The sequence below is a fragment of the Helianthus annuus genome, chromosome 14 (assembly GCF_002127325.2).
Source record: "Helianthus annuus cultivar XRQ/B chromosome 14, HanXRQr2.0-SUNRISE, whole genome shotgun sequence".
Lineage (NCBI taxonomy): Eukaryota > Viridiplantae > Streptophyta > Magnoliopsida > Asterales > Asteraceae > Helianthus > Helianthus annuus.
In genome coordinates this window covers 53,516,026-53,533,762 of record NC_035446.2, presented here as the reverse complement: position 1 = coordinate 53,533,762, position 17,737 = coordinate 53,516,026, and the positions used below count along the sequence as shown (strand labels likewise).

Genomic DNA, 17,737 nt, shown 5'->3' with positions numbered 1-17,737 from the left:
ACTATGACACTTGTTTCGTTTATATCATAAGCTTTTAAGTGGAAACAATCTTTTGTTAGATGGTTCCTTTTCTCACAGAATTCACAGAACAAGTTATCAATTTTTTCTTTCTTCTTCCTCTTTTCAGACTCCTTTGCAGCAGAGGTTTTAACCACTGCTGGGATGTCCTTAAGAGGAATGACTTTAGCTTTTGGAGCTTTAACACCATCAGTTGATGTAAAGTCCATTAGCTTGAAATTTTCAAGAATATCACACTCATCAGACCATTTTGGTTTAAATTGATGATTTTCAATCTCCTCAAAAGCGGAGGGACCCATTGGTCTGTCAAGTGTGATTTTGTTACCAAGTTTGTCAGTGATTTTAACTTCTTGGCCATTCTTGTTTGTGGGGATGAACTCAGTAGTTACATCAGTGGTTGAAACAGAATTTTCAAAAGCAGTGTTTTCATCATCATGTTTTCTATAACCAACCCCAAATTTTACATTGCTTTTTATCTGTTTCTCAAGCATAACCTCATACCCTTTGCATGATTCCACCCATCTCTCACATTTGATCTGGGTGGACTCTAACTCCTTTTTGCAACCTTGGTATTTTTCTATCGAGGTTTGGAGTTGGGTTTTGGTTATGCTTTGCTCTTCTTTCATGCTGCAAATCTCTTTCTCTTTTTTCAGCCAATTTGTTTTTAAGTTCTTTTAGAGACCTTTAAAATATGACTTCATCAGATAAGATTTTATCACGAAGGTTTTCATTCACCTCTTTGATGTTAGCAAAAGCAATAATGCAATTGTCAGAACACAGTTTTTCAAGAACTTGAGGTGATACCTTTGCAGCAGCCATCATTGCACAATCACATTTAGGATTTTCCTCATCTTTAGCTCTCTCTTCTATCTCACCTGTCTTTTCTTCTTCGGACCATGGATCTGTCAATGGTTCAATTAGGGTGCCTGAACTTTCTTCCAACAGTACTTCATTTGCCACAGCAGTGACCACTTCTTCAATCACCTCATCCACTATTTCAGAGGCCAGCTGTTCCTCTTCAGATTCAACCCCCTCCTGTATTGACTCTAATGCCATTAAACAAAATTCATCATGAGAAGAAACATTAGAAGCATAGAGTGCAAAATTCTCATCACTGAGGTCTTCAGGCATACTGCTCCAGTCAACAAATTCTTGAGTAAAGAAACTTTGTTGATCTGGTTGTTTTGCTACTGGAGCAGTGGTTTGTGGTGCAGGTTGCACTTGTGCCTGGGGAGCAGGGGTTTGAACATATTGGATCTGTGGAGCAGCTGTTTGGACATAATGCACTGGCACAGGAGCAACAGCATAGTGAGCAGTGTTCACATGTGCTGCTGGGGCATATTGGGCACAGTGCACAGTGTTTTGACTTTGAGGTCTAGGATTTGAACTAGGGTGAGTGATTATGGGACCAGTTGTTTGACTCCTACACTCTCTAGCAAAATGTCATAACCTGTTACACTTATAACACTTGATTTTCGATTTATCCAACCCAACCCTTAGATTCCCATGCAACCCTGGGAATTTTCGCCCTGTTCTTTTATAAAACTTGCTAGTTCTAACACTTAGCAAGGCCAGTTGGTGCAGGATGTCCATTTCCTCTAGATCAGTGGGGTCAAAATGCTGTAGATCATTGAGTCCAAAGCTTATTGTCTGACATCTGGTTTTCATTTGCAGTGAATGCATAACCTGTAGAGTGAGGATCAGGGTTGTTAAAATTTGCACCAGCAGTTATGTCAATGAAGTGATCATAACCCTGATCCTTACCACTACCACCAGATTCTTCTTGACCCAGAAGAGCAGTGTTACCGAATGAATAATCATCAAACGGTTTTCCCTGACTCTTGTAACTTCCTTTTCTGGTTCAACTCCCTTTCGTAGGTCAGGAGTCGACCATGGAGTTGGGTCAAGGTCAGATCCTTGAACTCAGGTGAATTTCGGGTGACAAAAGCTATTGTGTCCCATTTTTCTGGCAGTGACCTGAGGAACCTGCTGTTTTGAGTTGAGTTTGTAAAAGTAGTTTTAACAAGCCTCAGTTCACTGATGAGACAACTGAAACGCTCAAATTGTTGCGACAGTGATTCACCTTTAACATGACAAAATGTTTCATACTGTTTGTTCAGGATTTCCCTATTGTTTTCTATGACTTCTTCGGTACCTCCAAACTGTTCCTTAAGCGCGTCCCACAACTCTTTGGCATTGTCACAATGTAACAAACCAGCATATATTTCGTTGGGCAGCGCTGATGCTATGATACTAAACGCTTTAGCATCTAGCTCAAATTTTTGATAATCCATTTCAGTATAATTTTCAACAGGTTTTGGAACTTGTTTTTTAGCATTCAGCGCTTGGCACTGTAGGAACATGAGGACCAAAGATGACAGACTTCCAACAACCTGTGCTTTGTTGAGCGAGGATGTGACCCATCCTCCTCTGCCAGATGTTGTACTCATTTCTTTTTAGCATAGGTGGTTTAAAAAGAGAACCAATGTTGTTTTTATCGTCCTGAGATTGTGACGTCATTCTTGTTGTTTTACAGGTACTGAGAAATCAACTTTAATGGTGATTAATCCTTACTCTGTTTTTCAACGACGAACAAACGATCAGTATCAACTGTTTTGAGCTGAACTATTTACGTCAAAATGATTGTTAAATCAAATTTGACTGTCCAAGCTCTGATACCAATTGTTGGATCTGAGTTTGATTTTGATTGTATTTTATGTTTGAAAAATAAGATGAAGATGGATGAGTGTGCAGCGGAAATTATAATGAAAACAAACTTTGCATACAATCAAACGAGAGTAATACTTTTATCAAACATCTTTACACAGAGAACCGAAAGATTGAATTTATTTCAATTACGATTACAATGATTGATGTAAGAATGCAAACTCCCCCTCAGCCAGAGCTCAGTAGTTTGTTCGTACAAAGTAGACGAATGATGCAAAGAGCTAATAGAACAGTACCAAGTACTGAACTATTTATAGGCACTAGCAAACTACTGAGCATCTTTGCTGACGTCACCATGAAAGTGACATCTAACCTCCTAACAAACTCTAACCTCTGATCTATACAGACACTGCTTGTGTTAACATTCTATTACAAAACAGACTTTAGAACAGCTGCTGCAACCTTCTACTGCTGTGAACCCAGCAGCACTTGTCCGGATCAGCAGTGCTTGACTCAAGGCAGTAGATTGAATCAGCAGGACTTTAGTCTTCCATTAGATCTTTAGTTGAGCAAGAGTTATGGGTCAGCAGTTTAGCAAGATCAGCAGATAGGAGGTCATCAGTAGTTGTAATCACTTTCAAGGGGAGAGATTTGTATATCAGCATCTGCTTATTCAGAATCCACTGCTCTGATCCAGTTTTGGCTTTAATTATCTGTTCCTCTGATAGGGTTCAATCCCAACATAACCAGAACCAAGCTCAGCCTCTTGCTCAGCAACAGGGTCAAGCTGCACGACCACACTACCCACCAGGTGCTTGTTATAACTGTGGGGATCTGACCCATTACAGAAATCGGTGCCCAAGGCTAGCCAACCAGAATCAGAATGCCAATCAGAATCAGGTTCAGGCTCGAGGTCGAGTCTTCAACATGAAGCACAGGAGGCACAAGCAGATGATAATGTGGTGAACGGTACGTTCTTTATTAATAATCAGCCAGCATCTGTTATTTTTGATTCAGGTGCCGATAAGAGTTTTGTGTCGTTATCTTTTGAACCATTGCTTCGAGTGTCTAGAACGAAACTAGGTAAACCATTGACAGTAGAAGTGGCGAGCGGTGAACCCATTGTTCTTGATTCTGTTCTCCGCAACTGCCAGTTGAACTTTAACAACCATCTTTTTCCTATTGACCTCACGCCTATGCAACTTGGAAGCTTCGATGTTATTGTGGGTATGGATTGGTTAGCCAAGTATCGCGCAGAGATAGTCTGTTTTGAGAAGATCATACGCATGCCGCTTTCGTCAGGTGAGATCCTACAATTCGTGGTGAGAAACCTGCTGGTGGTCTCAAACTCATGTCTTGTTTTAAGGCTCGGAAGTATCTGCGAAAGAACTATGTGGCCTTTTTGGCACATGTTGTAGCAGATAAGGGCAAAGGTAAATCTATTCAAGATATTCCTGTTGTTCGGGATTATTCTAAGGTATTCCCTGAGGATTTACCTGGTCTACCCCCAGCACGGCGAGTCGAGTTTCGTATTGATCTCGTACCTGGGGCAAACCCAATTGCCAGAGCTCCATATCGTCTTGCACCGTCCGAGATGCAAGAGTTGTCTAAGCAGCTACATGAACTCTCCGACAAAGGTTTTATCCGTCCTAGCTTTTCACCTTGGGGTGCTCCCGTTCTTTTTGTCAAAAAGAAGGATGGATCTTTTAGGATGTGTATCGATTATCGTGAGCTCAACAAGCTCACCATCAAGAATCGATATCCCCTACCTCGCATTGATGATCTCTTTGATCAATTGCAAGGCGCTTCTTATTTTTCAAAGATTGATCTGCGATCTGGATATCATCAACTTCGTGTGCATGAAGAAGATATTCCAAAGACAACATTCCGCACTCGTTACGGGCATTATGAGTTCACAGTCATGCCATTCGGTTTGACTAATGCTCCTGCTGTTTTCATGGACTTGATGAATAGGGTCTGCAAGCCTTATTTAGATAAGTTCATCATCGTTTTCATTGATGACATCTTGATTTATTCTAAGACGCGAGCTGATCATGAGCAATGTCTTCGTCTTACGCTGGAACTCCTAAAGAAAGAGCAACTTTTCGCCAAATTCTCCAAGTGTGAATTCTGGCTTAAAGAGGTTCAATTCTTAGGACATATTGTCAACGAACAAGGTATTCATGTAGATCCCTCCAAGATCAGTTCGATTAAGGATTGGGATACACCTACTACTCCTACTGAAGTTCGTTCTTTTCTTGGTCTAGCGGGATATTATCGCCGCTTCATAGAAAACTTCTCAAAGATTGTAGCTCATCTAACTGCTCTAACTCAGAAGAACAAGCCCTTTGATTGGGGATTCAAACAAGAGGAAGCGTTTCTGACTTTGAAACAGAAGCTTTGCGACGCGCCTGTCCTAACATTGCCTGAGGGCAATGATAGTTTCATAGTTTATTGCGATGCATCTAAATTGGGCCTTGGCTGCGTCTTGATGCAAAGAAACAAAGTCATAGCATATGCATCGAGACAGTTGAAGATACATGAGAAAAACTACACCACTCATGATCTTGAGTTGGGTGCAGTTGTAACATTTGTGCCTGTAATCATTATGAACAGTTCAATTATCAAAAAAATAATGTTATTTGATCCCAATATTTGTTTTGTTGTGCTTTACATTTTTCGTGTTTTGACTTTTGTTCAATTCCAAACTCTACATCGCTTTCTGGAGAATTATACGCAAACTGATGCGAAAACGTACTCAGTTTAATGCGACAAATACTCCGGAACATCAACATATACTCAACATACCTTAAATAACCTTTACATAACTTAGAAATAAGTTTTGAAGGCTTTGGTATGGCAAAAACAAGTTAATTCGCTTACAGGGACTAAACTTGACAAACTGCGAAAGTATGCCAATTTGAACTGTAACGAACATTCCGGAACATGTCCATAAGTTAAACATACCATAAATATCCTTTACATAGCTTAGAAATAGGCTTTGAGGGGTTTGGTATGCTAAAACAAACTTTTGGATCATTCAGGGGCTAAAAGTGTCAAAAAGTGCACAAGTTTGCACTTTTGCGTATAACTTACGTTCTGAATACATCCGGACATCCAAAAATTTATGTAAGCATCCTTATATTATGCCTAAGTGTATGGCATGAGAAAAATCCGTTCGTCGCGCAATTTGGATCGTCTTTCGCGCTTATGCGCATTCCGTCGTAATTAACCGAACATCGCGACCGTACGGCCAAACGAACCGACATCCCACATACTTTTGAGCACATTCTCAGTTCCCTATACTTAAACATCATTTTAGAGCTTTGAAATGGGGTTAACGGAGCTTAAACGTGCCAAAAACGCATCAAATACCAAGTTTTGGCGCTGCAGGGACTAAAGTTGTAATTCTGCCAAACTAGGGCCTTACGGACCGTAAGGCAAAACCCATACGGTCCGTAAAGGGTCCCCAGATCAGCAGAATCAACATTTAATGCAGATTGGCTCTTCAGATTGGGAAAGGGTCAAATGCCTTTTCACCCAATGAAAGGCCAAGGGCCATATTCAGTGAATCTAGCCTAGTAACACATGTACGCACAAGATCAAGGCACGATATTCGATAAAACGATCCTAACGGTTCCACTTTTCCTATAAATACCCCCCCTTTTGTGTAAAAACCCACAAGAATCAGATCTAAAGCTCTAAGTTGGAACCATTGTTTCATACTTGAGCTATTTGATCTAGATTAGCACTCGGGGACCCTCCGTAAGTCTTCTTTCGTTCTTTTATTCGCTTTTCGAGTCCGAAAGTCGACGTTTTGTTGACTTTCTGCATTGACCAGTTTATGGTCGATGCGAAGTTCATTAGAACTTCATAACGTGAGCGTGATCACGATGGTTATAGTCCGTAGTGACTATACCTACTGATCACCACGTTATCTAGGCTTAGTGACGAGTCGTAGTTTCGGCCAAAATGTGCATTTCTTGCATATTTTGTAACCAAGCTACTCGTGGGCATCAAAGCCGTTTGTTTTGATGTCAAACCTGTTTTCAAACTTAGTTAAGCATGTTCTAACATGCTTAGCTCGTCACTTTTAGTTTAGTGCTTATATAGGGTCGTAAGGTAAGCGATCTAAACCATCGCTTATACTTTCGAACCCGACCCATTTGGTCGATCATTAGGATCCGACCAAACACATTAGGTGACCATAGCTATAACCTTCCGAGGTTATACCTTGTGGTCGCTATGTTAGGCGTCCCAAACGCGTTCTACGCGAGCGACGCGTTAGGGTAGCATAAGCTACCTAAATGGGTCGTGATGGACCGTAAGCACTTAGGTTAAGTTTCATTTTAGTATGTAGGCTTTGTTAAACCATATTACATGAGTCTCCATACTCGTTTGGTTTACGAACCCGCGTACTATCCGATCCTTCCGATTTGGTCCGGTATATTAACATAGCTACCTATTAGGTGCCGTTTGATATCCCGTGATCTTTAGCATTATCTGGTTATTATTCAAGAACTCCAAAGCAATCTCAGGTGAGTACATAGAACCCCTCTTTTACTGTTTTCCAAACTGTTTTGGGGTGAAACATATGAGCCTATCTGTTACTTTCATGCTTTCCATGTTTTCACATCATATGCCTGCTATGTTGTTAGTACATTATAGTACACGATTTCATTACATTTCATGCTATGTATGCCTATTGTGTGCGTACTTAGTAGATTTGATTTACATTACATTTCTGTTGCATATGTTTACTCAGCATATGGACACATTGATTTACATGAACATTTCTGTTGCATATGTTTACTCAGCATATGGACACATTGATTTACATGAACATTTCTGTTGCATATGTTTACTCAGCATATGTACACATTGATTTACACGAACATTTCTGCTTCGTATGTTTACTTAGCATACTTAGTACAATTATTTACATCACATGCCTTCATTTTGTTATGACATTTGGTTTGTTTAACATGGGACAATACATTCATTAACATTAGCTACGCCGTTCGTTAGTAGGTAGTGGTACCATAGGAATTGACAACTCCCGTTTCTGAAGTCCTGGGTTTGATAGGACTGGAAGAAATGACCGAATTCGATATACATAACTTAGATAAACCTTTAATTTGTTTAAGGGTTTATCGCCGCAGTCTCAAGGCTTGGATGTATGCATAATTTACAATACCACATAAATGTTAATATCAATAGAGCATGCATTTTTTTCACAGAACATAACGTTGATTTAAACCACGTGTTACTTCAACGACTTGTTTTGTGCATTTTACATATGGTTTAAGTTGATACATTTCGCTTACCATACATGATACATTTTTGGGATGCACATTACATGATTTACATTGAACATACGTTGACATTGACATACACATTTGGTGGTTTACATTTGAACATAATCATTTGACATGGTTTACACAATAACACTTGACATTTGGCTTACACATGAACAATTTACATGGTGGATTGGTTTGGGTAAATGATTTAAGTAACGTGGCGTATGAATATGATACAAACATGGTGGATACGCCGCTGGTACTTCCTATATATAAATGTTTGTATAATATTACATATCGTGGCGTTATCTACGTCATTTCAGTTTAGACACATTACATTTTACATAAATAACATATTCTTCACAAGACATTATTTTCACAAACAACTTATCTTATTCAACTCATTTTACTTGGTTATTCGTTTAACCTTGCACTTATCTATACATATCATTTGATGTTATCGTTTTTCAAATGGTTTACAAAGCAAGACAAATTACAAGGTTCATGACTGACTGTTATTAAACATTCTTTAAACTCAAGTCATGAATCCCATTTTCACAAAACCTATGTATCTCACAGGCATTTTTATGCTGACGTGCCTACTTTCACATGTGTTTTCAGGAGCTATTCCATAGGACGATGATCATGATTCTAGGGTGGACCTGTGCCTTAGAGACCAAAACTGAAGATAGACTTAGTTAACTATGTTATAAACTCTTTGTTTCCGGTTCAAGACAATGTAACACCCTTGTTTAATAAATAAAATGTAACTTTAATTTCCATGGTTGTATAACAATTAATTCTGTCCACAACACTCCCCGACGTTTTCCGCCGCGGTTGCATGTTATACGCGGTCGGGGTGTGACAGAAGAGTTGGTATCAGAGCCATTGGTTATAGGGAATTAGGTTATTAGTAATGCTTTGACCTAGACTATAACTTTCTAGGACCCAAACACAAGTTATCTTGTGTTTAGAGTTTAAAACATGCACATCACCTATCCTTAGGTGATAACCACAACGGGAACTTCGGTTCCGAATCCGCTTTGAAAATTAATCATCTGTTCTAGGATGATTGATTACTAGGTTTATTGGAGCAACCAGAGATCCCAGTTTGGAAATGGGAAAACATTACTATGGATCTCATTACTAAACTCCCGCGCACAAAGAAAGGTCACAATGCCATCTGGGTAGTTGTTGATCGTCTTACTAAATCAGCGCATTTCTTGCCAATCCGTGAGGATTTTTCGGCTGACAAACTTGCTCAAATCTACGTGGATGAAATTGTAGCTCGACATGGTGTTCCTTTGAACATCATTTCTGACAGAGATGCTCGTTTCACTTCTCATTTTTGGAGAACCATGCAATCTGCTATGGGGTCCCAACTTAATCTGAGCACAGCTTATCATCCACAAACGGATGGTCAATCTGAAAGAACAATCCAGACACTGGAGGATATGCTTAGAGCTTGTGTGATCGATTTTGATGGTAGTTGGGATTCACATCTTCCTTTGATTGAATTCTCCTACAACAACAGTTATCACTCCAGCATCAACATGGCTCCTTTCGAGGCTCTCTATGGTCGAAAATTTCGTTCACCAGTCTGTTGGAATGAGATCGTCGAGGCTCAACTTACTGGACCTGCCCTCATTTTAGAGACAACAGATAAGGTAAAGAAAGTTCGTGATAACCTTCAGACAGCTAGAAGCCATCAAAAGAGTTACGCGGACCTAAAACGCAAGCCCTTGGATTTTCAAGTTGGTGATCGTGTATTACTTAAGGTCTCACCTTGGAAAGGAAAACTTGCACCTTGATACGTTAGACCATTCAAGATCGTCGAAAGAATCGGTAAGGTAGCCTACATACTTGAGTTACCTCCTGAACTTAGAAATGTTCATCCAACCTTTCACGTGTCCAATCTCAAGAGGTGTTTAGCTGATGAGAACCCCCACATACCGCTTGACGAAATTCGTGTTGATAAAACACTGAAATTTGTTGAGAAACCGGTAGAAATCATGGAACGTAAAGTCAAGTGGCTTAAACGCAAGCGCATTCCTTTGGTCAAGGTTCGCTGGGAATCTAAACGTGGACCCGAGTTTACTTGGGAACGCAAAGATCAAATGAAGGCAAAATATCCGCATCTTTTTCCACGAGTTTCCTCTAAATAAATTTCGGGACGAAATTTCCACAAGTAGGGGAGACTGTAACATTTGTGCTCGAAATCATTATGAACAGTTCAATTACCAATAAAATAATGTTATTTGATCCCAATGTTCGGTTGTGTTTTACATTTTTCATGTTTTGACTTTTGTTCGATTTTAAACTCTACATCGCTTTCTAGAGAAATATACGCAAACTGGTGCGTAAACGTACTCAATTTAATGCGACAAATACTCCGGAACATCAACATATACTCAACATACCTTAAATAACCTTTACAAAACTTAGAAATAAGTTTTGAAGGCTTTGGTATGGCAAAAACAAGTTAATTCGCTTACAGGGACTAAACTTGACAAACTGCGAAAGTATGTCAATTTGAACTGTTACAAACATTCCAGACCATGTCCATAAGTTAAACATACCTTAAATATCCTTTACATAGCTTAGAAATAGGCTTTGAGGGGTTTGGTATGCTAAAACAAACTTTTGGATCATTCAGGGGCTAAAAGTGTCAAAAAGTACACAAGTTTGCACTTTCGCGCATAACTTACGTTCTGAATACATCCGGACATCCAAAAATTTATGTAAGCATCCTAATATTATGTTTTAATGTTTGGCTTGTCAAAAATCCATTCGTCGCGCAATTTGGATCGTTTTTCGCGCTTATGCGCATTCCGTCGTAATTAACCGAACATCGCGATCGTACGACCAAACGAACTGACATCCGGAATATTTTTGAGCATGTTTCATATCCACAATGTTTAGGCATCATTTTAGGGCCTTAAAGTTGGCTTTACGGGCCTTAGAAGTGTTGGATATGGCTTAAATATGCAACAGGGACTAAAACTGTCATTTCTGAAAGTTTGTGCTGATCAGACAAGGCCAGGCGGCCCGCCTGAGTTTTGTGTGTATCCTGATGCGGGCCACGTCACGGTCCCAGATCAGATAAGACTGATTAGTCAGCAGATTTTAGCTGATTAAACCTCATCCACACACTCACACTTGCCCTTTCAGCTCATTAGGGGCCAGTTTTAGTTACCACAACTTTCCAACAAGTGTACGCACGAGATTCGATCACCTTTTTCAAGAAACGATCCTAACGGTCTTGCTTTTCCTATAAATACCCCCCCTTTTGGTTAAAAACCCACAAAATCTGATCTAAAGCTCTAAGTTGAGGCCTTTGCTTCATACCTGAGCTCCTGGATCGAGATTAGCTTTCGGGGACCCTTCGTAAGTGTTCTTTCGTTCTTTTATTCGCTTTTCGAGTCCGAAAGTCAAGCTTTGTTTGACTTTCTACATTGACCATCTTATGGTCAACACGAAGTTCGTTGGAACTTCATAACGTGAGCGTGATCACGATGGTTATAGTCCGTAGTGACTATACCTACTGATTACCACGTTATCTAGGCTCAGTGACGAGTCGTAGTTTCGGCCAAAATACGCATTCTTGTGTATTTTGTAACCAAACTACTCGTGAGTATCAAAACCGTTTGTTTTGATACCAAACCTATTTTCTAAACTTAGTTAAGCATGTTCTAACATGCTTAGCTCGTCACTTTTAGTTTAGTGCTTATATAGGGTCGTAAGGTAAGCGATCTAAACCATCGCTTATACTTTCGAACCCGACCCATTTGGTCGATCTTTAGGATCCACTTTAGGTGACCACAGTTGTATAGGGAATAACCTTCCGAGGTTATACCTTATGGTCACGACGTTAGGGGTTCCAAACGCGTTCTACGCGAACGACGCGTTAAGGTAGCATAAGCTACCTAAACGGGTCGTAATGGGTCGTAAGCACTCAGGTTAGGTTTCATTTTAGTATGTAGGCTTTGTTAAACCATATTACACGAGTCTCCATACTCGTTTGGTTTACGAACCCGCATACTATCTGATCCTTCCGATGTTGGTCCGGTATATTAATATAGCTACCTATTAGGTGCCGTTTGATATCCGTGATCTCTAGCATTATTTGGTTGTTATACAAGAACTACAAAGCAATCTCAGGTGAGTACATAAACCCCTCTTTTACTGTTTTTCCAAACTGTTTTGGGGTGAAACACATGTGCCTACTTGTTACTTTCGTGCTTTCCTGTTTTCACATCATATACTTGCTATGCTCATTAGTACACTATTAGTACATGATTTACATTACATTGTTTTGCTATGTATGTTTACTTAGCATACTTAGTACATTGATTTACGTTACATTTCTGCTATGTGTGTTGACTGATAGCATGCTAGCACATTGATTTACATGACTTTTATGCTATGTATGCCCATTGTGTGCGTACTTAGTACATCATTTTACACTACGTTTTATGCTATGTATGCCCATTGTGTGCGTACTTAGTATATTTATTCATCACATGCTCACATTTTGTTATGACATTTGGTTTGTTTAAATTATACAATTTACATTCATTAACACCGATCATGCCGCCCGTTAGTAGGTAATGGTACCATAGGACTTGACAACTCCCATTCCTGAAATCTCGGGTTTGTTTGGATTGGAACGAATGACCGAATATGATAAACATAACACATATAGACCTTTAATTTGTTTAAAGGTCTATCACTACAGTCACAAAGGCTTGAATGTATGCATTTTCACAATACCGCATAAATGTTTGTATCAGTATAGCATGCAATTTTTCCACAAAGCATAACCTTGACTTAAACTATGTTTAATTCAATACCCTGTTTTTATGCATTTTTTTCCCTATGGCCTAGCTGATATATTTCACATGACATACATGACATTTTGGGTACACATTACAATGATTACATTAAACATAAACAATTTGACAATTGATATGCACATTAGGTGGTTTACATTAGACACGGGCATTTTGATATGGTTTACACAATAACACTTGACAATTGATTCACACATGAACAAATTTACATTAGTGGTTGGTTTGGGTAAATGAGTTGAGTAACGAGGCGTGTGTAATATGATACAAACATGGTGGATACGCCGCTGGTACTTCCTATACATAAGTGTTTGTATAATATTACATATCGTAGCGTTATCTAAATCATTTCAGTTTAGACATATTACGTTTTACACAAATAACATATTCTTCACAAGACATTATTTTTACAAACAACTTATCTTATACAAACTCATTTTATTAGGTTATTCATTTAACCTTACATTTATCTATACATATCATCTGATTTTATCGTTTTTCAAATGATTTACAAGACAAAACAATTTACAAGGTTCATGACTGACTGTTATTGAACGTTTTCTTTAAACTCAAGTCATGAATCCCATTTTCACAAAGCCTATGTATCTCACAGGCATTTTTATGCTGACGTACCTACTTTCACATGTGTTTTCAGGAGCTATCGCTTAGGATGACGATTGTGACACTAGGGCAGACCTGTGCCTTAGAGACATAAAACGAAGATAGACTTAGTTTGAATATGTTATAAACACTTTATTTCCTGTTTTGAAACGATGTAACACTCGTGTTTAATAAATAAAATATAACTTTGTATGCCATAGTTGTGAAACAATTAATTCTGTCCCAGCACTCCCCGACGTTTCCGCCGCGGTTGCATGTTATACGCGGTCGGGGTGTGACACTTGCCAAGTGTTTTGTGTGGCCTCCAAGGAAGGATCATGGCCCTACAAGTGTGTGGACATGAGTAATAGCCTTGGAGAACACTTCAAATAGCCCACCAGATCAAAAACTAGGTTGGAAAACAAGTTGCAACAGCTAGGAAGCTGTTTTGAAGCTTCTGGTCTGAAGACTCTCGCTCCTGCGAGCTAGATAGCTCAGCGGGTCACTCCCGGTGAGCCACTTCACACAGAAGTTTCAAAAGTTGGCAGAAATGGTCCCTGCAATTCCAAAACTTGTTTTTCGACGCGTTTAACCCCCGTTAACCCAATTTCAAAGCTTTATAAGGATGTTAAAGCATAGGGGACTTGAAATACGCTTGGAAATATAATGGATGTTAGTTCGTTCGGTCGTACGGTCGCGTTTTGCGGTCAATTACGACGAAAACTCGAACGAACGCGAAAACGATCCAAATTACGATTCGTTGCGTAATTTTTCATTCTCATCAATAAAATACAAGATTTTATTGATTATAAAAATTTTTGGATGTCCGGATATGGTCAGAACACAAAATATGCGCGAAATTACATACATTTGCAGTTGTGACGCTTTTAGTCCCTGTGATCAAATAAGCTTATTTTTCACAAACCGAACCCCTCAAAACTTATTTCTATGTTATGTAAAGGGTATTTAAGATATGTTTAGCTTATGTAACTGTTCCGGAGTGTACGTTGCTACGAGAATTGGCAGACTTTCGTAGTTTGTCGGAAATAGTCCTTGTACTTGTATAATCATGTTTTCGTCATCCCTAACAGGGGCGAACTTATTAAGAAACTACGGGTTCCCGGGAACCCATTCGGTTTTTAATTTTTAGTGTAAATATATATAAGAAGCTGAAAAGGAACCCATCAGTATATTATAAAAGGAACCCATAAACATAAAAAGCCTTGGTTCCACTGGTTATGTCCGCGCTTTTCTTCCTAACTCACCCAAGTTCGAATCCGGTATCAAGTGTTTTTTGTTCCGTTTTTTTTATTTCTCTTTTAATTTTTTTTCTTTAATGTAATAAAACCCATTTAGGGTTATATCACAAAACAACACGCCGCAAGAACAAGTAACGAGCAGAGTGAAACACCATCAGATCAGCAGCTCCACCTCAGTCACCAACGTCGGCTGCTCCGCCTCTAGCTGCTCCGCCTCCGGCTGCTCCGCCTCTGCCGATTGCTGCCGACACTTTGTTTTTCTTATACGATTATCATCAGCGAATCATCGATTAAGGTTATTTTTATACGATTAATCGATTATCATCATCTCAGTGATTACAGTTTGTTATACATCTGTTTGTTTTACATCAGTGATTACAGCTTTTGATTACATCAGTGATTACAATTTATAATTTGTTGATTACATAAAAATTGGGTTTGAAATAATGAAATTGGGTTTTTAAGTTAATATTGCTGCTGAAAATTTCAGCTTTTGATATTTTATTGCTGCCGAAACAGTTCGATTAAGTGGTTTTTAAGTTAATATTGTTGCTGAAAGTTTCATCTGTTTGTTTTACATCAGTGATTACAGCTTTTTGATGTTTTATTGAGTTGAGAATAAACAGGTTTTGATGTATGTTTTAAACTTGAATTTGGTATTTAGGCATTATCAGTTATGCAGAAGAAAATTTCAAGTTTTTTTCAAAGGCAACCACCACCTAACATTGAATCGTCATCTTCAACTAGTAAACCCTAGAAAATCGTTTTGGATAATCTTCTGTGGGATCCTTCCGAAAGGAAACCAATTTCATCTTATCACCCTAGTAAAAAAAAATGAAATTAGACGAACATATTTGCTTCGAGGTCCATGTCAACCGAAAGGGAAAAAACAGATTTTCCACAAACACTTATTGGTAATGGTGATAAGTTAAGATGGTTCAATCCAAAATGGTACACAGAAAAGCATGAAAATTGGTTGGAATATAGTGTCAAAGCGGATAGAGTGTATTGCTTATATTGTTACTTATTCAAAGAAAGTGGACAAAAAGATGCATTTGCGAGTGAGGGGGTACAATGTTGGCATAGGAAAGAAGAAAGATTCGAAACTCATGTTGGTAAATGCAATAGTTTTCACAACAGGGCGGTCCAAAAAGGAGAAGACTTACTTAAAGAAGCCCAATCTATACCTGCGGTTCAAAAAAGAAAAAAAACAGAGCAAAACAAAGAATATAGAATCCGATTAAGTACTTCGGTTATACTCGCTAAAGGATTGTTGAATGGCGAATTACCTTTTCGGGGTCATGATGAATCTGATGCATCCTTATATAGAGGACATTTTATAGAGTTTTTAAAATTGTTCGCACAAATAAATGAAGAAATTGGAAAGTACATATTAAGTAGTGCTCCGAAGAATTGCCAAATGACGGCTCCATCAATACAAAAAGACATTTGTAATTGTTTTGCTGAAAAAGTGTTAAAGATGATATTTGAAGAGCTTGGTGATGATGTCTTTTCTTATTAGTTGATGAATCAAGGGATATTTCTAAAAAGGAACAAATGGCTGTGGTTTTTAGATTTGCTGATAAATTAGGATTTGTGAAGGAGCGATATATTGGTGTAGTTCATGTTACGGAAACAACCGCTTTATCTCTTAAATCTGCAATTGATGAATTATTTGCTCACCGCAATTTGAGTTTGGGTAGGGTTAGAGGCCAAGGATATGACGGTGCAAGCAACATGTCTGGTGAGTTTAATGGTTTGAAAACTTTGATTTTGAAAGAAAATTCTTCGGCATATTATGTTCATTGTTTTGCCCACCAACTTCAACTTGTTGTTGTGGCCCTTGCAAACAAGCATCTTGAAATTTGTAGATTTTTTTTAAGGAAATAACATATTTAATAATTGTTGTTGGTGCATCATGCAAACGAATAGATTTGCTAAGAGAAAGTCAAAGAGAGCTTTTGGCATTGAATCCGGAAGTTGTACTCGGAAGTGGAAATAATCAAGAAATGGCACTTACAAGACCCGGAGATACACGTTGGAGCTCTCACGAAAAAACACTTCTTCATTTGCTTACCTTATATCCTTGTGTTATTGAAGTGCTTGAATATATAGAAACTTCGGCATGGGAACCAATTCACAAAACTCAAGCAAATGGAAAAAGTTTCAAGTTTGTATTTTATTTACATTTGATGAAACATATATTGGGAGTTGCTAACTTATTGTGTGTCGCTCTTCAAAGAAAGAATCAAGATATTTTGAATGCAGTTGAGCTGGTTAGATCAACCAAAGAAGAATTACAAAGGTATCGACTTGAAGGCTTTGACTCACTTTTAAAAGATGTCACATCCTTTTGTGACAAGTATGATATTGAGATGATTAACATGGAAGATGAGTATGTTGACCCGAAAAACAGAAGAAGAAAGACCAACATCACCAATCGTCATCATTTTGTGGTCAATAATCTCAACACGGTTCTCGACATGCAAATTCAAGAGCTTGGAAACCGTTTTAACGAGGTAACCACTAACTTGCTTACGTGTATGAGTTCATTGAGCTCGCGTGATAATTTTAGTTCCTTTAATAAACTAAACTTGCTAAGCTTGGCCGAAATGTATCCGTATTGTAACACCTCGTAAAAATCACGTCCAATGATGTATTGACACGTGTAATAAACCCTAATAAAATCAAACAGTGAATTTAAGGAACTAATTTTTCGAAAAATCGAAAACTTTGATTGTGAAAGGACTGGAAGTGTTAGCATACCTAAAATAAGTTTCTAAATAACCTCTCATGATGATTATGTTCACAAATGAGCCACTTGTCAATCGAGTATAGCTGTTTGTGTAATAAATTGAAAGTTGCGCAATAAAGGGATAAAAGCGTCAACATGTTAATTCTTACCTCTGAGTGACCTTTTAACAAACCGGGAGCTTCATGATATTTGATTATACTCTCGGGAATTCCAAATAATGGCCGGCTAAGGTTTTTATGCCTATAAGTAAAGTTACGCGCAACTTTGCAACGTTAGAGGGACTAAAAG

The 17,737-nt window shown here is 38.5% G+C and overlaps 1 protein-coding gene across 1 annotated transcript; it reads left to right on the top strand.

Moving 5' to 3' along the window:
* Positions 1 to 16,251: 16,251 nt before the first annotated feature.
* On the top strand, positions 16,252 to 17,333 carry LOC110906679. Its single transcript, XM_022151781.1, has 2 exons — positions 16,252 to 16,438; positions 16,627 to 17,333. Exons 1-2 carry the CDS (start codon positions 16,252 to 16,254, stop codon positions 17,331 to 17,333), a joined length of 894 nt encoding a protein of 297 aa, XP_022007473.1.
* The last annotated feature ends 404 nt before the right edge of the window (positions 17,334 to 17,737 follow it).